Source organism: Heterodontus francisci, chromosome 30 (genome assembly GCF_036365525.1).
Source record: "Heterodontus francisci isolate sHetFra1 chromosome 30, sHetFra1.hap1, whole genome shotgun sequence".
Lineage (NCBI taxonomy): Eukaryota > Metazoa > Chordata > Chondrichthyes > Heterodontiformes > Heterodontidae > Heterodontus > Heterodontus francisci.
In genome coordinates, this window is record NC_090400.1 from 32,353,826 (window position 1) to 32,380,239 (window position 26,414).

Here is a 26,414-nt window from a genome sequence, read left to right on the forward strand (position 1 = left end):
GAAGCTTCCAAGGGTGCAGGCAGCAAGCCAATGGGCCCTTTATTTTTCTGCTGCAGGATTTTAGGATCTGGTTTCCACATTTGATTCCTGGTGCAAGGTGCTGCCAATGATTGGGACCACAGTGGATGTGCAACCAGGTCTTGTTACTGGCCAGGTCAACCAAATGCAGATGCACCTAGGCCTAGAGAGCTGGAACGTACTGCTGGGCCAACATGGTGACTGTGCCTTCCACACAGTTGGCACTCGCCATTTGCAGCACTGTTCAGGCAATCAGAACACTTTATAGGACTCTGATTACATTGGCACTTTTTTCCAGAGGATTGATGAAGCGAGAGCACAACATTGCACAGATTGCCAATACCACAGGCACTGCCAAATTGCATTATAAAGCTAGATTGCAATAGGTACTGAGCTGGCCTCAGGGCATAGCGTCTAATAATATGGGGCTCTGGCACCCAGTGTGCAGCAATGCTACAGACACTGAACGCTATTGTAAGCGTCTGACCCCTGGGCTTTGTTCTGATTCATTGACACAAAGTACTACATTTTGAGCACCTGAATCTTTCATGCTCTTGTTGTGCTAGCTTGAATTTAACCATTCTGGGATGTCTGCGATTGAATTTGAGTGAAAGGGTGAATGCTAATCTCATGGATGTAAAAGGAAAAATCATGTGCAGCTACCAGCTGAGTAAGACCAATAAATGGTAAATGATGAAGAATCCATACATATTTCCAGAAACAGCCAATAGAGTGGAAAATCATGTGACAGTAGGCTGCCACCAGCGACCCAAGGAAATGGTTCCCAGCTTGAGATGAATGATGGGAGAGGTCCAAGTGGGTGGCGGTCACATGAGCCAGAAGGGAAGCCTGGGTCAAGGGAGACCCAGGGATTCCTTGAGGGGGCTGAAGGAGAGCACCAGCTCCCACAGGCTCTCGAGGAAACCTATAAATAAGGAAATATCTTTACTCTCCTCAGCCTCTTACTGGCTCTGGGTGCATGTTGCAGCCGAAACTCTAGGCAGGGTCGACACTGTGATAATCTCGTATGGCCTGGAGTCAAAATAGTGTCTGGTCTCAAATTATATCGTTGGACCCCAACTTTTGAATATTCATGACACCTTTACCTGCCATGGGTGAGGACCTCCATTGCTGTCCAAAACTCCCCTATAAAAACTTTGCAGCGCGTGGGTGCGATTCACATAAATGTGTACCACACTGCCCAATTTTAACCCCATGCCTGCCCTATTCTTGGGCATGGGGGTGGGGGATGGGGTGAAAATTGGCCCTTTAATTTCTGTTGAGGATATATAGCTTCCTTGTTTTTCTAGGAATACCAGGTAGCTTTTTAACAAACATGAGTATACTTAATAGTGGATTAGCCTTTTGAGCAGTGTTCTGGACCATTTAAATAATACATTTTAATACAAGTTTACCTGGCCCCAATTACTTTTAACTGGAATAACTGGTGTACAGTTTCAGATTTTTTTTTGACCAGTACCGAGTGCATGGCTTTTCCATCAAGATTTTACACAGCAATTTAATATTCAGGTGAAAGGTCTGAAGAAAGGTCATTGACCTGAAAAGTTAACTACGTTTCTCTCTCCACAGATGCTGCCTGACTTGCCACGTGCTTTCCAGCTTTTTCTGTTTTTGTTTTAAACTTGATGTTCAGCCTTGTTTAGATTTATGATTTAGAACTTACTGATCTTATAGAGACCCCCTGTTGATCTATCCAAACTAATGGCTTTCTTTTCACTCTTTTTAACAAGGTGCAAGTTCCTCAGCCTAACTGAGACTCCTGAAGACTACACCATTATTGTGGATGAAGAAGGCTTTAAGGGTGAGAACCTTCTTTACAGCTTCACTGGTTGCATTTTCTGATTAGGGTGGTCATTGAATATTTAATAGTACGTGAACCTTGTAAAATATTAACATCTGCCTGTTATGGCCATCTAATGTCAGTTCCCAATCTGAATTAACATTGCAGACTTCAATTTGTAACGAAAGTTCACCTGTTCGTGCTGAACACGTAATAACCACCCAGCCATCCTTGAATGAACTTCATTCTAGCCTATGCCCAGACACTGAGCTAAGAAGCACCTGGAATCTGTCCCAATAGCTCATCATTTGATACAGATTTCAAATATTCTGTTCTTACTGGTGTTGCTCGGTTATATTAACTTAATTGACCTTGTTTATTTTCACACCTCCTGCTGTGCTCCCACTTTAAAAATGGATCTGGATCTAATTTGAAATTGGGATTATTGACTTCATAGGGCTTTTGAAATAAGATGAGCAGTGCTGGATTACTTGAACCTATCAGACCATTCTTCTCTCTCTCTCTTTCTGAAAGTGAGCTCCACTCTGGTGCGGAGCCTTGCTATGTGCTAGATAGGGTTACAATTTCCCAGATTTCACTGGAGCAGGGCTGTTGGTTAGACTTGTTTGTGCACTTTGAGGCTGTAAATTTTTTGTCGTAGGTTGCTTTAACTGCGAGCTGATAAAGTGGCAGCAAAGGAAACAAAGCACCTGGGACCCGAGTGAACAGGATAAACAGCAGTGTAACTCCTTAACCAATCAGATGAACCAAACAGTGGAATACCTGAGTAGGAAGTGCAAATTGAGTTGAAATTCAGATAGATTCAGCCATTAGCAAGTGAGCTAGTTCCAAAACTGCTCTGTCCTGGAATGGATCATCCAACTTTTTATGGGAAAGGTAGGGCTCAGGTAGGAAAACCAGTCTATTTAAAAAGAATTACATATTTAGCTAGTGGTCGAGAACCGTCAAGAGTAAAGGTTGCTGCTACATTTCTATATAAATTCCAGAAGAAATACACAAGTATGGTATGTCAAAGGTTTGTGTGCTCAAACAGCATTTCGTGTATCCTGCAGGATATTGGAAGTGGAGGGATTGATGGCATATTGCTCACACACATGACATGAATACTGTTTTCACAAGTGCCAATACTGATGAGGAGACTGTCTGAGACAAAAAGTGTATTTTTGCTTGTAGCTTATGGGTTTCCTGTCCTGGGTTGTGGTTCTTGGCTTAAGGGAGTTGTTACAAGAACTGTACCACTCTCAAAATGGATACTGCAGCTGCATACTGGGAAATTGCCGCCTTTTGGCTCTTTTACATGAAGTTAAGTCATTACATTTGATTACTAACCGATGTATATATCTGGAAAAGCAATTGCTGGGCTACTAAGTAACGTAATCCAGTCAGGATAGACCTGGTACAGACATTACTTGTTAGATGCCACAGGATACCTTTGTGTATATCGGTGGTCCTCAAACCAGGCTTTGTAGAGACTTTCTAGGGAGTCTGCAAAATAATGTGAAAGTGCGTACCGAGCAGCATTGGCTTTACAAGTACGTGATGTGGGCAACTGTCCAGATGCATGGTCAGGGCTGGGAACTCACCTTGCCGCCACAGCCACTCGGGACCTCCTGCTGCAGCTTAAGAGACAACTTTTTGGTTAAAAGCCTCAAGTGGAGTGATATGGCAAACATAGCAGAGTCTGCAGCCTTTTGCGTTGGTGCACTGTTACTCAAGGAAACACGCAAAGCTGTCAAGCTAGTCTTGGACCATTCTTCAGCCAGTCTCCCAATGCTCTGCAGGGTTACTGCTTTACCAGACTGAGTAACTTGAATTCTATTTTTAATTACATGTGATTTTTATGGGTGTTTTGAGGGATCACATTGTGCAATTCCATCAACTGTTCTGTTAAAAACAAGAAACATTGGCTCTTAAACAGAATCATTTATGAGTGTCATTGCTTAACATCACACCAAAGATAGACAGACTTGGCAGTGAAAAGCGGACGCATCCTTACTGGTATTGGTAAGGAAATATTTGCTTTCTTAAAAGCATTATTGAAACACTCTGTGCAGCACTTCCATATTATGAGTATTGTATAGTATTATAATTTAGATGGGGGGTGGGGGAGGTCTGTGATTACTAATACATTTGAAAAGGGTCCTTCAACCATAAAAGTTTGAGAACCACTGTTGTATCTCTTGTCGGACTTGCTGTCCATTGTTTGAGTGCAGTGCTTCCATTTCACAGATTGTCTTCTCAAAGATGTGATTGTACTTCAAAGGAATGTATGGGAAGAAGAATAGAACACTTTGGGTGCATCAGTTAATTTGAGTTAATTGCAGCAAGATGCAACTTCATGAGAAAAGCACCTGTGTAACTCCGAGAAAAACAGTATCCGGTTTGATACCTTTATCCCCTGGAAGGTATTCATTGTCTTCAGAAATGACTTGGACATGTAGTGGAAATCTAGAAGAAATGAATGGATTTACTGTTTGTCCAGGAACATGCAATCGCAGATTACATTGCACATAAGAAGGTCTTACTTCAGTTCATAGGAAGTGCAGGCTAATCCTATAGGAACTGACTTTTAGTATTGGGCATGAGGAAAAGTGTCTGAAGGAACTTGCATTGTAACAGTGGTCATCTCAAAGATAATGAATAGTGACACAGCTGAGAGGAAGTGGATGATGTGCAGTTCTTGAGACCTATTTTGAAGACAAGAATGGAGGCATAGAGGAGGATAACCAACAGCAAAACCATGGCACAATAAGACAAAGGATTACCAATGGAGAAATTTGTTTCAGCCAATTTTCTTCATGAATGGTGTCTGCAGCCAGACTAAGCACCAGAAGCCAGAGCCCCAAGGCGTGCCCAAAATTGAGTCTTGGGCCTTATCTGAATAACTCCAATGACCTGCAGCGGCCAATAGGGCCTCCAGAGGTATATTGGCAGTTTGCTGCAGACCAATGTGAGCTGACTACAATGCCAGCAGTGGACCTCAACTAGCGTTATGTGGGTTTCCATTTTTTTTTTTTTTGTGAAAATTTGAGAATCTATATGTTAAAAACTGAGAAGGATTCCATGGATGCTGGAATCTTGAAGCTGAACTTTGGGTGCTTTTCTTAAAAGTTGTTACCGGAAGGTTTGGACTGAATATAAACGAGTTTACTGGAAAGCACCTGTTTGCAAAGAACCCAGCAGGGGGTTGTGTTTTGATATGAAGAGCTATTTGCAAGGAGTGACAAGCCAGGATTTATAGATGTCACACGAATTGCCTCCGAAAAGGTTTTAATTTCATTTTGAACTGTTAAAAACAGACAGTTGGAGTTTGCTTATTGACCTGCCAGGAGAACAGAAGATGATCCAGCTATCCCATCTCGCTCTTGAAAAGCAATTCCTGTGTCAAGTGTGTTTCCTGTTGCCTCCTATATTTGAAGAAATCCCTACGTGTTTTCAGAAATCTTGCATCTTTGAAGGAACTTTGCATCGAATGTGTGAGAATTGAAACCTTTGTTGTTGCACACCTGACGTAAGACCTATATGAAGCCTTCTGTAGCTGCATCTCTTTGAAAGCCTACCCAATGTGATCTTCAACATCGCTGGAAGGAACTGTTCTAGAAAGATTCCATTGACAGCTGCCTATTCGTCTTTGGTACACCTTCCAAAACAAAGGACATCTTCCATACCTACTTTTCTGTCTAAGTTTTTTTGTTTTATTCCTTCCATTTCTTTGTAACAGCTGTAAACAAAATTCTTGTTTTTTCCTCCTCCGTGTGTGTGTGTGGCTTTAATATTTCAATGTGTGTGTATACTTTGCTTCATTATTGGTTAAGATTTCAGTTATAATAAATGGATAGTTTTGTTTGTTTGTTTGTTTATCACTGAAACAGGCCCTTCGGCCCACCGAGTCTGTGCCGACCAACAACTACCCATTTATACTAACCCTACAGTAATCCCATATTCCCGATCACCTCCCTACACTAGAGGCAATTTACAATGGCCAATTTACCTATCACCTGCAAGTCTTTTGGATGTGGGAGGAAACCGGAGCACCCGGCGAAAACCCACGCAGACGCAGGGAGAACTTGCAAACTCCGCACAGGCAGTACCCAGAATCGAACCCGGGTCTCTGGAGCTGTGAGGCTGCGGTGCTAACCACTGCGCCACTGTGCTGCCCTAAAGAAACCTGGTTGGTGTGCTTTATTCTGGGGTAAAATAGAGTATCTGATTTGACTGTTTCAGTAAGTGGGAAAATTTAAATATATGTTGTGACCCTGTGGAGAAGTGGGACTGAATTAACAGTGCGCGCCTCCCGCCTCGATCCTAAAACTAGGTCCTGAGAGACAGAGGGAGGCGAATGGGTGAGGAGTGAGTGCAAGCCAGTTGCAACCCGATGTACCATGTGGGCTCTCTTGATGAATGTCAACAGGAAAGGATTCCATTTTTTCAATGTGCGGTTCAATTATGACCACCATTATGCAAGCGAATACTCAGTTTCCCGGAGCTGCCTCAATACCCTCATTCTAAGGCAGTCCTCCTTACCAGCACTCTTTTGACCCTGGAAGGCAAGTCTCAGGGTGGTTCCTTGAAGAGCAAAGCCATCCTCTTCAGTGGTGGACAGGTGACAGCTGTGAATTTTCCTAGGATACCAACTGGCTACCATTTGTAACAGACTGCATTTGCTCATCAGAATGATCGCCAAGCACACCACTGGCAGCTTCAGGGAGTGCGCTAGATGCTTGGATCGATTTGGGGTGAGCTCCAGTACAGAGTAGCTAGGGTCTAAAGCATTTTCGTGGGTTGCCGCATGCATATAGGACACTTTAGCTGTTACAAGGAGGCCTCGTCTTGGAGATACTGTAAGATGAAGTCTTACCCTGTGGGTAGCAAGGGGATCAAGAAATGGAACAGCTTGTGGATTTTTCCTTCCTCGTCGGGCCTATTTCCAACCTTGCCTCTCTGTGCCTTTTCTTCTGCACATCTCTTTATCTGCCAATATGACAGTGAGACCCAGTGCTAAGGAAACATAACTACTGTACTAGGAGGACAGACCTGTATTATTCCTACAGAGAACCAATCTACATTCAAATAATTTTGCTAAAAATATTAACTGTTGCGCAATGTAAACAAATAACTCCGTACAATAATTTACTGAAACATAAACCACAGAATGAAGTCAGACAGCACAGCCCATAGGCTGAGCTTCACTCTGGTTATTTTCAGTTAACAGCTATTTGCAATTCATTTATTTTAGCTGGATTTATTATTGACAGTAACCCCAATCTGTATGAAAAAATGATATTGCTGATAAACACAAATAATTGTCTCTGCCAAGATAAAACCTTCTATAATGTTATAAATTGTTCCCTTCATTATAAGGAGCATGTGTCAAGTTTTAACTCGGGTTGAAATGCTAAGAGATGAGATGCTGTGAGAGTCCATCCATCTTGTTGCTCATCTACTTTAACATTTCTCTCTGGTCTGTAACCCAGGGTGTATGGAATCACAAGTGCTGTGCTGTATTCCACAGATCGACTGAAATGCCGAAATGCCATTTAAAATTGTAATTCTCCTCGTCCTAGTTTCTGACTTCTGGAGATTCTTTGATGTTTCACTGTCTCATTAGGAAACAACCCAACTACGATTCAGCTGTTTCCAGAGAACTTTTCCTTCATCCTTCTCTTGATTCCTTCTTGTTTCCTCTCTCAGAATGTACAGTTAGTATTGTGCATGCTATATGCATTGTATTTATAATTGTATATATAGGCAGGAGAGGGGAAGTGTAACTACTTCCATATGTAGAGTAGTACATCTTTGCACTTACACATCTCTGCATGTGATAAGGGATGAACAGACTATGGTGTGCATGTTGAATGAGTAACCATGTCTTTTTATTCATGAGCTGCACTCGTAGCAGATCATAAGGGAAGGGTTCATGATCCTACCATGTCCTTACTCTGCCTCGACACTGAATTAATGCATTTTGCTAGCAACAGCCTTGAAATACAATATTATCCCACCATCATCAGAGTCAATACTGTGATTTATTTCCAAGAAACGCTTTACCTGACCTTAACCCTCCATGTCCCTTACCGACCGTTCATTGCCAATATTCATTTCATTACCAATACATGCGTAAATAGACAGATGGGGGGAAAAAACTACGGAAAGATACAAACTTGGCTTCATTAAAAATGAAATATGTGATGTAGTGAACATACTGCAGTTTGGAATGAAAACCTTATCTGTAATCCTATCCTGAGAAACAGTGAGGGTAGGGTGGGTTTGTGTGGTGGTAAGGATACAAGGAAGAGGTTGGATGAGGCCTTGTCAGTGATTGAAACTGTAGTAGAGGGGCCATTGGAGATGGCAAGGCTGAGGCAGTAGGAGAATTTATAAGGAGGGAGAGGGTTAGGAGGGCGCTGAGTTCTGAGGCTAGGGGAAAGGGGAGCTGTGTTGAAGATTGAACCCACTAAGGATAAAATGTCACTCATTGTAGACTCTGAGGGAAGATATCAGGGATAAGGCTAGGTTGGGGCGTGGGGGGTGGGTGAAGAACAGTAGACCACGAAGATTTTAAAGACCAGGCGAAGATTTGGAACAAAGTAAGGTGCTTGAAGGAATAGGAGTGACCTGGATGCAAATTGGGATAAGGACCAGGCAACCATGATGGGGTGGTCAGGAAAGGCAGTAGAAAGTATAACCAAGTGGGGAGACTTCAATAAGGGACAAGGTGTCATCAACCTTGAGCCAAGTTTCAGTCAAAGCCAAAATATCAATGCACTCATCCGCATCATGACAAGGGCCTTGTTCAGAAGTAAACAGATATTTTGGAGTGAAATTCAGAGTGGGCTGGTGATTGATCCGTTGCCAGAGCACATAGTGGGGTGAGCAGGATTTTCCCCCAGCCGGCATGCTGAGTGGGAGGGGTGGATGCTGTCATTGAATCCCTGCTGATTAAGCAGCGCGGACCATAGGCACCTAACTGGGTCCTTCAGAGAAAGTGAATAGAAAGTAGAACGAACTTGCGTTTGTTTATTTTTTTGAATTCATTCTCTTGATGTGGACATCATTGGCAAAGCCAGCATTTGTTGCCCATCCTTAGTTGCCCTGTGAAGGTGATGGTGGACTACCTTCTTTGTAGAGGTTTGATACAACTGAGTTGCTTATAGGCCACTTCAGAGGGCAGTTAAGACTTCGCCAAGTTGGAGTGGGACTGAAGTTACATTTAGACTCAAATAAGGATGGCAGGTTTACTTCCTTAAAGGACATTAATCGACCAGTTGGCTTTTTACGATAATTTGAGTGCTTCATGGTCATTAACTGGTAATCTTTTTATTTCCAGATTTCGTTTTAATGAGTTCAGATTCTTAAACTGCCATGGTATATAAGACTTTTGATTACCTCAGGACATCACAAAATACTTCCCAGCCAATCAAGTACTTTTGAAGTGTAATCTTGAATGTAAAGGAAAGTGGCAACCAGTTTGCGCACATCAAGGTCCTATAAGAACATGACTTTGTAATCTGTTTCAGTGATAGTTGAAGGAGAAGTATTGACCAGGACAACAGAGGCAAAGAGAAGGTAACTGTGGGCTTATTCAACAGGACTTGTTCAAAGGGACTTCAAGCCTGGATGGCTGCAAGAGAATAGGAAGGCAGTGGCTTATGATGGCTAAAGATTGGAAGGGCAAAATTCTTGAGAGTAGCGAAATGAAAGGTGACCCAGCTGAATGACTGGAAGGGGTAGAGACGGGGAGAAGGATGTGACTGGAGACCAGGGATATCGAAGTAATACGCTTGGGCCTGGAGTTCACTAGCATGTTCTGGGAAATTACAGTTAAGCTGGTTTTGAAATGCAAGGAAGCTGTTGTGTTTATTTCACACTGGCTCCTTGGTGCCTCATTGCCAGGAGGTACACAGGAGCGATCATAGGGTGGACTCGATCCAGGGAGGCTGAGGATGATTTTTTAAAAAAAAAATAATTGAGCTTCCCAGTGAAAACAAATGAAGAATGTTTGGTTCTGACAGTGATCTGAAAGTGCTGAAGAGAAGTTTTACATTTGAAGCAGTGCATGGAATCAGATTTATTTTTGATCCTGTGAATTTTGTTCAGAATGCAAGCAGCTATTGAAACAGAATGCTGCAGTCCATGGTGTGCAAAGGCAAGTCAAGCTGAGCGTCAGTCCATCCTGCAGTTGGCAAGAAGTGAGGAGGTTGGTTCAGGGCACTAGAGGTGGTTTCATGTGCTGGAAAAAATATTGGGAATATTTTAAGCCTCTCAAGGATTGAAGGAACGTTTTAGCTTCTGCAGAACCTGTTTCCCATTGCACTTCATAAAAAGTTAGGCAATATGTTCAAAACAGCACTTTAAAAGTAAACATTTGTCATCCTATAAAATTGCTTTTGGTAAACATTAATTGAACATTGGGAATGAAACTGGATGGACACTGAGAATTTGAAAAAAGATGGAACTTTTCATAAAGATTGCTGCACTTTTTTTCTAGGTTGCTGTAATATTTTTGACCCAGTCACAATGAACATAGAGGATCTTGCGAACATTTTGTTTAAATAGAAAGGTTTAGTAATAGGCCCATTGATACAAGCCATTAGTGGAATAGTGGGAAGGCACAAGTTTTACAAGTGCAATGACTTCTAGATTTTAACCAGAGAATGAAAAAGAAAGAAAAAAGAAACATTTGCATCTCTATAGTGCTCTTCATGACGTCCCAAAGTGCTTTACAGCCACTGCAGTACTTTTGACGTGTAGTCACTGTAGTAATGTCGGAAACGCAGCAGTCAATTTGCACACAGCAAGCTCCCACAAACAGCAATGTGATAATGACCGAATAATCTATTTTTGCGATATTGATTGAGGGATAAACAATGGCCATGACGCTGGGGAGAACTCGAGGGTAAGGCCCTTTCCAAGGGAAAGGGAACAATTGCAAAACAGCCAAGTTACAATGCTCAGGCACAGCTCCCCGACAGCTGGTTTAAGAACAGTGCAGGTTGACCCAGTTTTGGCAAGGTTCGTGGTATATGTAAGCATGTAGAATGTATCCATCTTGCCATACCACTCTGGTCTGCAGCATCACAACTGTTTGTGTGAAAATCTAGATTGCTAACAGCAGCAAAATTTAAAGATGATCACTTAACATTCAGTAGTGGAAACCTGACATATGGGGCTGAATTTGCGGGTCCTGCATGGAGCGGAGGGTCTCTGAAAATACTGGCGCCGGCCAGCGTGCCGGTTTTCCGACACTGTTCCCGACGGCGGCCATGTTAACCAGGGCAGGAGGAAGGCGGCATTGCAATCCCGCCCGATCACTGATTAAGACTAGTTAAGGTGGTTAAGGAGCTTGTTAATGAGGGGCGTGGGGGTGGTGGGATGTTGAAATTTTCACAGGAGTGCATGGGCTGAATGTGATTCTAGTGCAAAAGCGGCTTTAATACAAGGATTTGAAATCTATTGGTCAATAAACTAAACACAGTCACACTGTGACATAATGACTTTTTCCAGACTGTTAGCCAGTAAAAATATTCATCTAATCACTGAAACCAAGTACTGTTTTACTGAATGATGATTTAGCAGGTGGCTAGGAGGAGGTCTGTTCTAGATCACAGAACACCCAAAGTGAACACAATGGGCCTATAAAGCATGTTGCAAACCTCACCATATTTTAAAGTTTTTTTTTCCAACCTCCAGTTAAAATGGTTCCTGTTTGAGGAGAGTGGTCTTTGCATGCCTGTTGGGTGCTGTTTTATGTAGTGCTGATGGCTTCCCTGTGTAACATGGAGACCGTGTTACTATAAAGTGGACATGCTATGAAGCAGCTCCCAATGTTTGCTATGCATGAACTGTCAGCCAGTGAAGACAGATATGTATTTTTGTGGGTCTGTGACCTGTTGCTTTCCTAGATGTCAAGTTTTTTTGTCTTTGGGAGCACAGCAGGCGAAAGGAGAATTGCACGTCTGCCCCGGTTTCAGTTTTATAGTGTAACAGCATCTCTGCAGTCCTGTTTTAGTTGATAAGGTTGCTGCCCAGTGTGATACTGAGCTACATGGAGTCGGCCTGATTCTAGTCTTTGTCATGCTATCTGATGTGCAATGGTACAGCGCCAAATTTGTGTTTAAAAGCTGCTGTCGACTAGGGGAAAGAAAATCAGCTGGAATTCATGCATGTATTCTTAACTTTACGACTTTTGCTGGAAACGGTGGACGTCAGTTCAAAATAATGCTGGCACTGGCCATCGTGCTGTCCCATTTTGCTGTGATGCCCTTCCTACTCGAATAGCCTAAACTCAGTGTTTACATATTAAGGATAGCCAGTTGAATGAAGTACTTATGGGGTAGTCCTCGCCCTTGAAATTATGCTCAGCTAAAGTCAGCATCTTCAGAAGGAATTTAAAAAGTAGTCTTCTAATTAACTACAGTTATTCTTCCTTGACCTTTTTGATTATTTTGTTTTTTGTTTAAGTCAAAGGAACCAAACCGCCTGCCAGACACATGGCCCTTTTCGCTTATGCTGACTGCAGAGGTTTGCGGCACAGTATTGGCAATACCAGTGGCAAAAAGCAGCTGAATAAATAGAACCTTTTGCAAATGCTATACTTGTCAGGGATTTGCCAAACACAGTAAATCTAGAGAATTACACATGTATTTTCAAACATCATTATTCAGCCCTATAATCTCTTTGTTATTGTTCTGCCTAGGCTGTAATTCAGATATATATATCTATATATTTTTTTTATATATAAAGCTGCAGTTAGAGCTTGTTTAAACCATGGAACAGTTTTTGATCTCGAGCCAGTGTTTTTCTGGAAATGGCTCTGGATATGTTGTTGATGTTCCCCAGAAATATCTGAAACAAGGTTTTATGAAATATAGTTCAACAGTCGCTGAAAGACCACTCTCATCACCAGAGGAATCGGAATGCGTGCCTCATAGCCTGTGCTTCTACTTCAACTGCTTTACTAAACAATATCACTTGTACATTGGCTGAGAATGATTCTTATTAAATGGTACAAGGTCTTGATCCCACAAAATGTTCATCCATCGCAAGAGTTGACTCTCTTCTGACTTTTTTTTTAAAAAGTTCACTATGCGATGTGAGCAATGCTGGCAAAGTGGCATTTCTTGTCCGTTCCTAGTTGGGAGATGGTGATGGGTCCTCTCTTCAACTCCTGAAGTCCTTGTGCTCCCACAATGGTGTCGGTAGAGTGTTCCAGGGTATTTTGTCCAGTGACGATGAAGCAGCAGCAAGATCTCTGTTCAAGTCAGCATGGTGTGAGACTTGGAGGGAACCTGGAGGCGATGGTGTTCCCATGATGGCGACAGTCCTGTCTTTCTTGGTGGGAATTGAGGGTCTAAGAATTGCTGCAGTGCATCCTGTAGATAGTACATCTTGGAACTGCAGTGTGCAAGTGCTGGCGGGGGTAGTCATTATGTCCAGTAGCAAGTTACTTATCAAGCGGACCGTGTTGGCCTTTGCTGATCAAGCTGTATTATTTTAAATTACTTATAAAAATGGTTATGAACTCCTGCGGTGGTGAATAAAACCAGTGAGATGCTGAGCTGTCCAAATGAGGAAGGTCATCGGTTTGATTTCCAGTAGTAGTAGCGGAATTATAGTTAGCTCTGTTGCCTCTGGAGGGAATCTACCCTGGGCTCATACCCTTGATCATTAGGGATTCCTTCTAGAATGTGTGGAGTTACGACCATCCAGTGAGAGCAGGAATGGGTTCAGCTGCATTGTTGAATATTCTGCTGATATCACTGTCGAGATTCAAGCATGGCAGCACCTGTAAATCTCTACCTCCAGTGTACATTCAGGAGCTGAGAAGAGAATAGACACTGTATAAGCAATATGCGTTAAATGAGACACATTACATTGGAAACTACATTGTCAGAATAATGGACTTATACTGTCCCATGTCATTGGACAGGGATGAGGTGCTTCCCTTACAGGGAGAGAACTTGACAAAAATCAGGAGCTGACTCACCCGACAGCTCATCCAGTGCACCTTCTAGCAGCTGCTTGCAGACAGGGTAAGGAAAGGCCTGGGTGCCTTTCACCAGCTCATCAACATGATCCCTACAGGAGGAGTGAAAATATTGACACTAATGTTTCATCTCCTCTCTTCCACTCTCCACCATTGCCCTAGTGTGGTGCCCCCAATGTGCTCTGTGCCTGTTCAGGCCCCAAGGGCCCCTAAATTTTATTGGGACATGTCACTTGCTATGTCTGCTTTTGTTCACCCTCAGCACAGACTAGCCACTCCCCCCTGGCTGTAATCCTTGGGCCTTCTGCCTGCTGTTGGAGGGAAGTGTCTCTTACCTTGGGCTTCCCTTGCCTTGCTGCCTACCTACCCCAGTCAGAGGGGTAGCAGGGGCAAGGCTGAAGCCAGCTTCTGCAGGCACCCCTTAAATTGGGAACCATGTTGCTGCAGATGGAATCTGAGGCAGGAGGGCTGGGTCGGCCCCCTCCCTCACCAAGGCTGTCCAGATTCATGTCTTCAGGTAAGATCCAGCAATGCAAGAGCAGCTTAAAGGGATGGAGGCTCGACGTAAGGGAGCTCCTCCACATTCACCTCTGCGGAGCATTTGGGGAATTAAGTGCTCTGTCGACAACAAAGCAAGGAATGTGAGGGCCATAATTTTTCAAAGTTATTTGGGGAAGATGCATATAAAATGCTGCAGTCATTATCAGTGTTATGGATACCCAAAGAAGATGATTGTATTACAAGATGACCTGAATCCTAAAGCTGAACTTTCAAGCAAAGATCGCTGGAGTGGATCTGACTCGGTGACGTAGGACCTCCTGAAGATGCAGCATATCGTCCCCCTCCGCCGTTCTGACAGCATTGACTAAATTGCTGATGAAATGATTCTACGGACAGTATCATCCAAGAGGCCATCCGATGGTGGTTGCCAGCAGGCATTTGACCGTGATCACAGCCTTATCCTCCAGCCAGCATCCACTTGCACATGTATATTTATGGTCGAAATTGATGACTAGTGAGTCGGGGCACTACCCAGGCCAATATTCTCTGACCTAAGGGTGATGTGCCCTATGACTGCCCTGGCTGCAGTTAGCGAACTCCAACCCACCTCCCTACCGGACTGTTACTCATCAGGGAAACTGCTATACATCTTTTTTTTTTAAATGGCTCTGGTCTTCTGCTTAATTTTTGCCATCTTTTTCCCAATTTATTCTACCTTCGTTATTGATTTCTTTTTCCATTCAACAAAAATTGCTCTTGGTACCATTCATCAGACTTCCTTCCAGAAAGTTTACCTCAGTAGTTTATAAAGTAGTTACAGTTACTGGATTTTGTCTATTTCCAGCAGTAGTCTTAAAAACACAGGCTGTGAGTCAACAATATCGTGGAAGATCTTTACTATGTAAACGTTTTGCACGTAGCATACACTTGGCCCATCTTATCATGCATAGCGTGTCCCATTTTTCGATATGAACATTTTGTTACATCCTGGCACCAGATTAGGTTTAGTACATATAAAACAGCAATAAAGCACAAATGAGGTGGTACTGATTGAACATAGGCAAAAGTGGGTAGATCAATGTCCAGTAAAATGCTGCAGAGGAAGAAGGGTTACCTATTCTGGTTGGATGTATATCCTCGTGCCTTCAACTGCCCCAGCCAGTCAAACAGCATTTTATTTTACCACCTCCCTGCATTTTTATAACTAATAACTAAATATAGAAAAATAAAATCAAAATGAAAAAAGCACTGTTTTTTTCTAAAGTCTCTGATTATTTTCTTTTCCCCTGGGTTTGATTGCAGCAGGCGTTTAATCCTGGAAACTCCAGGACAATCCTGGAAGGTTGGCAACAACACAAGGAAGTAGCAGAACAACCAATCTGACATACAGAGCATCTCGAGTCAGTAGATGTTGCATTCAGTCTGGATGCTGCCTGCAGGCCTCGTCGTGTTATCTGAACTGTGCAAAGCTTGGGGGGTGGGGGGAGATGAACACTATGTGCCTGATAATTCGGACAGCACAGTCTGCAAACTATTATTGGTTGATCTCTGTTATTGCAGGAAACCTCTGCCAGTTAAATTGACATTCAGGTAAACATCTGCAAAAAAAAAAAATCTCTCAAAGATCACAAATCCCATCCAGCTCCATTCTTCTAAATGAGTAACATATTGAGTTTTCTAAGAGGAAATGGTGCCACAGTCTGACTTGTTTACATTAGCAGCAAAAGGGATACTTCGCTGGGAATTCCTGCCCTCATGTGCTAGCGAGCTCTACCACTATCTGGATCACAATGCCTGAGTTGTTGCAGTCACCCTTTGAGATACTGATGAATTTAATAGTCTTTCTTGCTGATTAACAGTTAAACATGTGGACATTTGGCGGATTTTTGTCTGGTACTACTTTTTAATCTTCTTTCACTCTGGATTGCTGAGTTTCTCTTTTGCTTTGCCAAGATATTTTCCTGGCTCATGGATTTCAAATTCATGGTGGAAAGTTGAAAAAGAAAAACTAACTGTCGAACCAGCAATGTTCCCTTGGTATGGTATTAGATGAATGATGTCACCATTTTCTTTAAGAAGCTGTTTCTTTCCACCATAAACTGCATCAAAAACAAATCTAGCTTTTGTACAATCTCTTTGTAAAATTTAATTGGCGTATCATACTACATATCTAAATTAAATTTTCTTTAAATGGCCCTGAAAATACACAGCTGTTCCAGGGGATGCCGTGCTATTATTGAGATTTCTAGGGGTACCCTCTGGGAGAATACTTGGGCTGGCAACTGGCATAACCACATAAAAATGTCTTATTTTCATTCATGGGATGTGAACATTGCTGGCAAGGCCAGCATTTATTGCCCCATTGTAATGAGGCAGGAGTGACGTCACCACAGTTCCCAGCTTAGTTTCCTTGATCGCTACACACCAGAGGGACAAACAAAGCTGTGCCCGCCCTCATAGGTGTATTCCTTGTACCCAGCCTTCTCTAATCCACTAGTAAGAGAATTACTTAGGTGCAACATCTTGTAGATCCAAAAGAGTTAAGTTTGTTCTTCCGCACCAGTGCAGCAGAGGGTTTTTGGAGGCTGCATGCTTCAGGTTGCTGTTTCAGGAAAAGAGGCTAGAAGGCCCTGAAACTGGTGGCCAGTACCTTGGTAATGGGTGGGCCTTTGAGTTAAGGTTGGGGTCTGGACCCGGACAGACATGGAGCACCAGGGAGGGGGAAGGAAATTGGCCTTATGAGATTTAGCGCATTGCCAGAAAATGAACATGTTGGGCCTTAAAAAGTTAGCTCTTGTAAGCATGTAATTATTGAGAAGCTATTCCTTTTCAGTTGTAAGTAATTGTGTGTCTATCTAGTCTCATGATGGTGTAGGACTATTGCTTTGGCATGGACAAAGCTAATAACATAGATATCTCCTAGGGATGCTTCTTTCACTCAGTCTGCATCCTCCCTTGATCATTACAGAGAGAAGAAAAGCACTTACTAGAAACATTTCTTCTTGGGGGCATACTTGATAACTTACGCACTGTACAAAACACATAGGCGATAAGACCTACAGAGGTCGAATGCTATGAGGGCCTCACTGTTAATTCCATTTTAACCCAATTTTACTTGCCGCTAAGGCTAGCGCTGCACCACTTACTCTCATCATTGGCTTGGATTCTGTATATTATTAGAACTAAAGGAGATTGTGGAAATTCTGCCCAGTAGCAAAATTAATTAAAAATCAGAATTGGACATTTTATTTTGGGGGCGCTGCAAACATTGATCTGCTCTATATTTGCACTTATTTTTCATAATGCATTTTCACTGTAGTTCCATCAAAAAAAAACTCTTGTGATATTGATCGTTTGTCGCTAGGACATTGGAAAACATTTTCACTCTTCAAAGGCTAATCACACTGAGGTTGCAATTCCTTAGTTGCTGAGGGGACAAAAAAAGATTTCCACTATGGATGAGCAGCAAATTTGGGCAGATTCTGATTCCAGTGGTTTTCCTTGAATTCTGGTGGAGGAGAAGGCAAATCTTCGTCCGCATCTCTTTGTTTTTCCCTCACCCATCCCTCTTATCACGGGAGTGTCTCTGCGGAATTTACGGGCTGCCTTTGAAATTTCACTATTGCTCTCTTGGGCGTCTGAAGTATTGTTGCCAGCTGGGAGCTGCCCTGTGTTCTGTTGAGGTCTTTGCGAAGGCCCTGGAAACTCCCCTAAGTATAGGTAAAATTAATCTCGGAGGGGACTTGATTACTGCTGAATTGTCAGGAAATTACTCCCTTTGGAACAAGTGACCACATTATCTGTCTTTTTGGTACAGGAAGGGCATTAGGGTTTCCAGATTGGAATAGTTGGGTCCCACTCCGATAACTACCAGAAAGCCAGAGCAGACAGGACTTCGATGCTGTACAGCCTTTGCCTACGCAGTGGGACTCCACCAATTTTGTGCCTATATTGTAGCCTGCAAATCTTGTTTATTGGGGTATATGTATGCGTATAGATCCAGACCTAGGCTTGCTCTACCACCCCTGCCCCCATGCCGACTATCGGACAGATCGGGGTTAGGTGGAGGTTAAAAGCAGCTCCGTGACATGTTCTGCTGCTTTCCACTGGCCAGTGCATTGGGTGGAAAGTGTGCCTGCCCATATGTGGATGGGCGCGTGGTAAATAAATGCAAAAGAAACATGGAAACAAAGCCTTCTCCATTTCTGGGGTTCCCTTCATTTGCACTGCAGAGATACTGAACGCAAGGGCTGTGTGTTAGGTCCTGGTGGCCCGCAGTAGTTGTTGCAGTGGCACAGGACGGAAGATTGTGACGGTGCCTATGCCAACACTCTGAGCCCAGCCATATACAGGCCCAAGGAAAAGCAGTACAGATTCAATTTAATCAGGCCATCTTCCTTCTACTGTGACAGGCATCCTGAAACTTTCTACACCACATCTCAACTCACACTGACACAACTCCTTCCAACTGGGCCTTTAATACAGTCCAGGTTCAAGTGGGGGCATTTTTGGTGTGGGCAGAAGTTGTGGCCCATTGCTGGTCTATCCTAATTAAGAGGATGGGGAAGCCTAGGTCATAGGATATTTGTAAGCTGGTGGTACACTCATTACCTACCAAATTTATTGTAGTGACTTTTTACAACATGATTGGAAAACAGCAGCCAAAATAAATTAACCATGTCATCTAACAAGACACAGAATATTGTCGAACACTGCATTAGTGTACAAAAATGCCCGTTATGCTCAGAGATTGAACACTGTTCTACATGAATAACAAGCAGTAAGCAGAGGGGGGAGGACACGTTTTATTTATTTATGACACTCAACAGATCGGTCATTGCATATTATCTGCTTCTCCTGTTCTGTTTTTGAAATTGGTTTGATTTCCTCTGCATCCATTACTTTCTGGCACAATAACAGAGGTCAGCGTAAAACAGCACTACAAGTCTGGGACTGTTCTCCTTGCAGCAGAGAAGGCTAAGAGGAGATTTGATAGAAATGTTTAAAATCATTAGGAAGTTAATTAGAGTAAATAAAGCAAAATCGCTTTCCAGTGGCTGAATGGGCGACAGCCAAAGGGCACAGAACCAGGGCAGCCATGAGGAAGAACTTTTTTTTTTTTTTTTGCAATGAGTGGTTAGTGTTTGGAATATACTACCTGGTAGGTTGGTGGAAACTAGTTCAATAATAGCTTTCAAAAGGGAATTGGTTAAATTCTTAAAGGAGAGAAAAATTGCAGGGATATGGGGAAAGAGCTGGGCTAACTGGATCGCTCTTTGAAAGAGCCAGCAAAGACTCGATGGGCCAAGTGGCAGCCTCCTGTGCTGTACTATGATTGTGAAATCAAATACTCTATTGTTTGAAACTGAAGAATCACTTCATGTGTGTAAGGTTAGTCTGAATCGGAAGATGGCAGTGCTTTAGCTGAGACTGATGGTCTTTATCATTTGAACCCAATTAAAATTATCAGCTGGACTCTTCCCTTTGAAACACATTTAAGATTGAATTAGGGGTATTGGAGGTCTACTGTGTTGGTACTCCTATCAGCACAGATCCCCAATTACTGAGATCAATAAGGGTAACATTGTAATAGGAATCTCAAATTGAGATGCACCATTCAATGGGCGGTGCAGTGGTTAGCACCGCAGCCTCACAGCTCCAGCGACCCGGGTTCAATTCTGGGTACTGCCTGTGCGGAGTTTGCAAGTTCTCCCTGTGACCGCGTGTGTTTTCGCCGGGTGCTCCGGTTTCCTCCCACAGCCAAAGACTTGCAGGTGATGGGTAAATTGGCCGTTATATATTGCCCCTAGTAGAGGTAGGGGGGATGTGGTAGGAATATGGGATTAATGTAGTATTAGTATAAATTAGTTGATGGTCGGCATGGACTCGGTGGGCCGAAGGGCCTGTTTCAGTGCTGTATCTCTAAATAAACTTATAAGACTACAGATCACAGAAGTGAAGCTTGTCTCTGCACCTTGTTTATGTGCATGTGATACCACAACAGTGTATACATTACATAGAAGTAAGATGATCTCCCCACAGTTGAATGATTATTAAAATACTTTTCTCATGACATTGATGCTGTGTGTTTTTTATAAAGGTAAACTTGCATGTTTCTTTCTGAGACAACTCATTTATACAGATCTGTTGCTTGGCCTTGGTTCGATGGTGACATTTGACATTAATTCCGAAGGCTGTGAATTCAAGTCCCACTAACAGAGACCTGAGCTTGGAACACCTCAGTGCAGTACTGAGGGAGACCTGCACTGCCAGAGGTGCTATCTTTTCAATGAGACGTTAAACGAAGGCCCCATCTGCCTGCTCAAGTGGACATAAAAGATCTCATAACACTGTTTGAAGAAGAGAAGTCCTGCTGGCATTGACCAAAATTTTTTCCTAAACTAACATCACTAAAACATTTAACAGATCCTTTATCTCATTATTGTTAATGGGAGCTTGCTGTGTGCAGATTGGCTGCTGCATTTCCCCACATTTAAACAGTGAATACACTTCAAAAGTACTGAATTGGCTATAGAGTACTTTGGATGTCCTGATATTGTGAAAGCCTCTATACAAATGCAGGAACCTGCTTCCTTTTATATAGAGTTTGTACATTTCAGCTGGTGTGGGACTAATTTATAAATATTTAGAATCAGCCTTATGTCTTTCTTGCAAAGATTGCCATACAAACTGTGTCCACAACCTGTCGCAATTATAATAGTTTCTGCTGCCTGGTGGCCACAATCTTCCGGACTTACAAAAATATCGGGCATCGGGACCATTTCCGGGTCCCGACCCTAATCGTGTCAGCGATGGGCCCTCGGGCTCAATCTTACTGGAGGCGGTCAATTAAGAGGCTACCTCCTCGTTTGCTTGTTCAATTAGGGATGGCGGGATGCAGTCCTGCCAACGGATCTTGATGCTGCGGAGGCAGCGCTGATGGAAGCGCTCTAGAAGGCGTACATGACAGTGGTATAGGACCCATGACTCGGCGCCATACAGAAGGGTGGTGGGGACTATGGCTTTGTACACTTTGAGTTTGGTCTGTGCTCTGAGGCTGTGGTTGCTCCACACACGTTTGTAGAGTCTGCCGAGTGTACTGTTTGCTTTTGAGAGATGATTGTCCAATTCCTTGTCTATGGTGGCATCAACCGAGATGACGCTCCCCAAATAAGAAAATTGCTTCACGGCGTTCAGCTCTGTGCTTTGGGTGGGTCACATTGCCTGCATGGACGACAGTCCCTGCCCAAGATCGTGTTGTATGAAGAGCTGACCACTGGTAAAAAGAACAGAGGAGCCCCAAGCAAACATGCCACATCGACCATCGCCATTGGGAAGCGCAGACCTTGGATCGTGATGCCTGGAGATGCTACATCAGGAGCGCTACAGACACCTTTGAGACTGAGCAAAGGACCACCATGAAAGAGAAAAGGAGGAGAAGGATAAATCCATTTGCCCCCACCATTGATAGCACCTTCACTTGACCCGCTGTGGGAGAATCTGCCGGTCACCAGCCACCAGCGGGCCTGCAAGCGAAGAGTACAACGTTCCCAAAGTCTTTGTCCGTGAAGAAATGCCAAGCGAAGAGAGGGATGGTGGGAGCACCAATCAGGAGCTGGCAAATGAGGCCGGTGGCTGCTGTAGGAGTGCATCTGCGGTGACTGGGGTGCAGGGGAGAGCACTGCTACCAGAGGGAGGTGAGGAGGAAGGGGCCAGAATGATTCTCAAGCCCCAACGTACTCAGTGGCAGCAGGCTGCATGAGAGTCTGCTGCAATGGCAGGACTCTGCCTCTCCTTGAACACAGGCTTCCTGTTTTCGTGAGACGATTTGCAGATCTTGTGTAAAGCTCAAGCCGCTGAGTTCTCCTTTCTGTGAGCTGGTCAGTCAAGCACACTTGGGAAGGGTGGGGAGTCTCATTTGGCTCTGGAAAATTGGAATGTCACAGGAAAATCCAGCTTTATTACCTAATCAACTCCCTTAATTGGGTTTCCGCAACTGCCCAGTGGGTTGCTGTCAGTGTCCCGATGCCCCCCCCCCCAAAAAAAAAATGCAGGGAGGCGGGAACACGTCGGGGCGATGGCCCAATGCATTTTTTTTTTTGCAACTTTCTGGAGCCCCATGCCTCTAAAGCCAACTCCAAGGAGCTGGGAAAATTCTGGTCTGTAACGCTGATTTTGAAATGATTTAAAAAAAAAAAAAAAAATTATTTCCAAAATCTACTTTATTCATAAAAATCTGTAAATAAAAAAAAAAATTACAAAACAGTTCAAAACAGTACCCACTCGACAATACAAGGAGTGCAAAGGAGATCAGTTTCCTTCAATAGAGGAGTGAGTTGCCTCACAACACTGCCATGTACATCTTGCAGCAAACCCATATTTACTGGATACAGCCCGAGGGGTTTTCCATGGATCCAGCCCCTCAGTTCACCTTGGGGGGGGGAGGGGGGGACATCTTTCCCCATTGAGCCTTTGCCGCGGCTGTCCCAAACTTTAGTGCGTCCCTCAGCATGTAATCCTGGACCTTGGAATGTGCCGGTCTGCAACATTCAGTCGTGGACAACTCTTTGCGCTGGAAGACCAGTAAGTTTCGGGCAGACCAAAGGGTGTTTGGTTTGATGCTGATTGCAGTTCCACGTTCTGGCCACTGGATGGCTCAGCTCTGATTTGCATTCTCAATCTCTGACACACATCTTACTGAAGTGAGTTTTTGGCCATTTGGAAATATTAACCAGTTCGCATGTGATTCCATTTACCCCAACTGGAAACTCCAGTTCTCTCTGGCATTGAAGATTTTGATCACCCACACGCTGCCCCCCCACCTTTCACCTCTTCCCCCTAGGGTTTTCATCCACAAACTCTGCCGAGTTCCTCTCCCATCACAATTTTCTTCGGCTGAAGGTGAATCTCTCGTCTACCCCCCACGGAGATGCCTCCACACACGCCCAACACACAGATATACAATACCCCTCCCACTCAGATACAATCTAGCCTCTCCGTGTCACTATTACCCGCACCACCCCAACACAATGTGTGCGTCCCAACCTTACTTCCCACCCCTGATTGAGCTACAAACTGAAGACATGGGCTCTCACTATAGATACTTACACCACCCACCCTACACATACCTTCCACTGAGCTAGATGCCCAGCCTCTGTCTGCAAGGGGCGGCACAGTGGCGCAGTGGTTAGCACTGCAGCCTCACAGCTCCAGGGACCCGGGTTCAATTCCGGGTACTGCCTGTGTGGAGTTTGCAAGTTCTCCCTGTGTCTGCGTGGGTTTTCTCCGGGTGCTCCGGTTTCCTCCCACAGCCAAAAGACTTGCAGGTTGATAGGTAAATTGGCCGGTATAAATTGTCACTAGTATAGGTAGGTAGTAGGGTAATATAGGGACAGGTGGGGATGTTTGGTAGGAATGTGGGATTAGTGTAGGATTAGTATAAATGGGTGGTTGATCGGCACAGACTCGGTGGGCCGAAGGGCCTGTTTCAGTGCTGTATCTCTAATCTAATCTAATCTAACCCCCATGTACTGAGATAGATCCATCCCCAGTGATGTGATTTTCTTCTTCTCCCATCCCCCTCCTCCTGTCTTCCATCTCACCTCCATTCTATCCTACCACCCTGTCTTTCCATGCTTTTATCCCCACTTGTGGCCTTATTCTCCTCCCCAACCCCCGTCCAATTATTCCGCACCCTCTAGCTCTGCTCGCCTTGTAGACTGTACTTGGTTTTGACTGCCCAAGTGCAATGGCACAGGAGATCAACATGCAGGTTATAACTTCATTCCTAGCAATACCAGGGTAAGAAGGGATTTTAAAAATCTGAGCATTCTCTCCTACTCTATTCTCAATCCTGATTGCTCTTCAGTAGCCCCTCAAGAATGACGCAAGTGAGGACAGGATTAGGCACAGCTAGTGATTGCCCTACAGTTGAATAGACTGCTGACAGTCATTGGCTGGACTTGCATGTTAAGAACAGCAACTTGTTAATAGACAGTAGCTGACTCCCATGAAATATAGATCCCAGCATGAGCCAATGCCTTCAGGAGCGAGGGATAGAAGGTTGGGGAGAAGGGGTTGTAATCATATTACAGAAAGTATAACGGCATGCAGAAGAAGGAAATCAGAAAATAACTTCTTATTTCGCTAGTGTCTCAGGATTGTAATGTGCCGTTATTTCAGGAAGTGCTCATCAGATTTGGTGTCTAAATGAAGTTTGTTCTGTATATCTCTCCTCACATATGTGGTAGCGCACTGGAGCCCACTTTATTCACACTTACACAGTCCGTGTGCTCCAGGAAATTGTTTGATAATTACATAGAAAAAATATATAAATAAATGATGTGAGGGTACACAGTCAACTAAATAAAAGGGCAAATGCTAGCGCAGTTGTATGACAAGCCTCTGTTAGCTATTTTAAAGCAGATGCTTATTTTAATTGCATTTACTAAGTTAAATATTCTCCCCACTGCCACCCCTCTCCTCCCCGTGCAAACATCATATACCAGGGGGGAGGGGAAAGTTTGTGTTGTGAGGTATGTGGCTCGCAGTTTGAACTTGTGGCATATTACTGTGTTAAAGGCGCTATAAAAATGCCGGTTGTTATTTCCAAGAGAGACAGTGGTCATGTTATTGAGCAGGCATCTTTCTGGCTATTCCAGGAGTGGGTTGGCCCACAAATCTTACCAAGGTGACAGTTTTATATTTCCATGAAAAATAATCAAATTCCAAGATGCACAGGTTGACTATTCTCAGTTTAGTAAATGTGTTACATCGAACTAGGGTGTGAGTGCACAATACAGATCAGTAAAGGGGGCTGTGTTTGGACGAATCCTTGTGTGTGAGTCGCTGAGCAGTGCAGGCTGCAGATTGAGAGCTGTTCCTGTTTACATTGACACCTCTGTGTAAGATTTTTATACCCTGCACAACACAGTCACTATCACTTGCAAATCCCATCAACTTCAGTGAAAGGTCTCATTTATTTTTAGTCAATAGTGTGGATATTCTCAGGAGAATCTGCCTCATCGACACTCTATAAGGTAGCAAATTGTGTCAAGTGGCTTCTTTTTTAGACGCTTTGAAAGAAAATTCCAATTCCCAGGAAGCTAATGGCTGTGACGTCAATGACACCTAACCCTTCAGGTTCACAGGCATGTATTGTAATCTTTAAAGAGTAACATATAATTTTCAAGTGGTAAAACAGTGCCACTGTATGAAATACTGTCATTTTTCTAATTCCTGCTTTTCCATTGATATGAAAGATGAGAATGTAAATCTTATAAACGGCAAAAATTGCATTTATATTGGACATTTCACATAGAAAAATGTTCATAGTACTTGCCAAACTTCAGGTATAAAATTGATACAAAAGTTTCTGTGATCAACCCTATTTCCTTACTATTTGACACTGTTATATTCAGGGATCATGAAGCCAGGCTTAGTATCCTGACAGCCATCCTGCTTCTGTTTTCCCTAACTTATTGAAGGATGCTTAATTTTCCCCATGCAGTAGTTTTGAATGATCTGGAAATGTAATCACTTTTATTACTGGGGAAAGTTGGCCTGCCTACAAAGTGCTATGCATTTGGAACAAGACTTGACCATTTAGAAAGACAGGGTCTAACCAAAGACGGTCAGCTCGGATTTGTTAAGGGAAGATCATGTCTGATTGAATTTTTTGAGGTGGTGACAAGGAGGGTCGATGAGTGTAGTGCATTTAACATAGTCGACATGGGTTTTGGACAAGACTTTTGATAAGGTCCCACATAGCAGACTGGTTACAAAAGTAAAAGCCCATGGGATCCAAGGCAAAGTGGCAAGTTGGATCCAAATTTGCCTTAGAGGTAGGAAGCAAAGGGTAATGGTAGATAGGCATTTTTGTGGCTGGAAGGCTCCTTCCACTGAGGTTCTACAGACTCAGTACTAGGTCCCTTTTTTGTGGCATATATCAATGATTTGGACTTGAATGTAAGGGGTATTAAGAAATTTGCAGACGATACAATAATTAGCCATGTGATTGATGATGAAGAAAGCTGTAGACTGCAGGAAGATATCGATGGACTAGTCATGCCTGTGCTGGGACGAGGG

The 26,414-nt window shown here is 43.5% G+C and overlaps 1 protein-coding gene across 1 annotated transcript in view; it reads left to right on the forward strand.

Annotated features, from left to right (window-relative positions):
• LOC137346657 (cytosolic arginine sensor for mTORC1 subunit 2) overlaps positions 1–26,414 on the forward strand; it is a 170,247-nt gene that overhangs the window by 67,641 nt on the left and 76,192 nt on the right. The window contains exon 2 of the mRNA XM_068010303.1: positions 1,770–1,840. Coding sequence (XP_067866404.1) covers positions 1,770–1,840 — 71 coding nt within the window. The remainder of the gene's footprint in view (positions 1–1,769; positions 1,841–26,414) is intronic.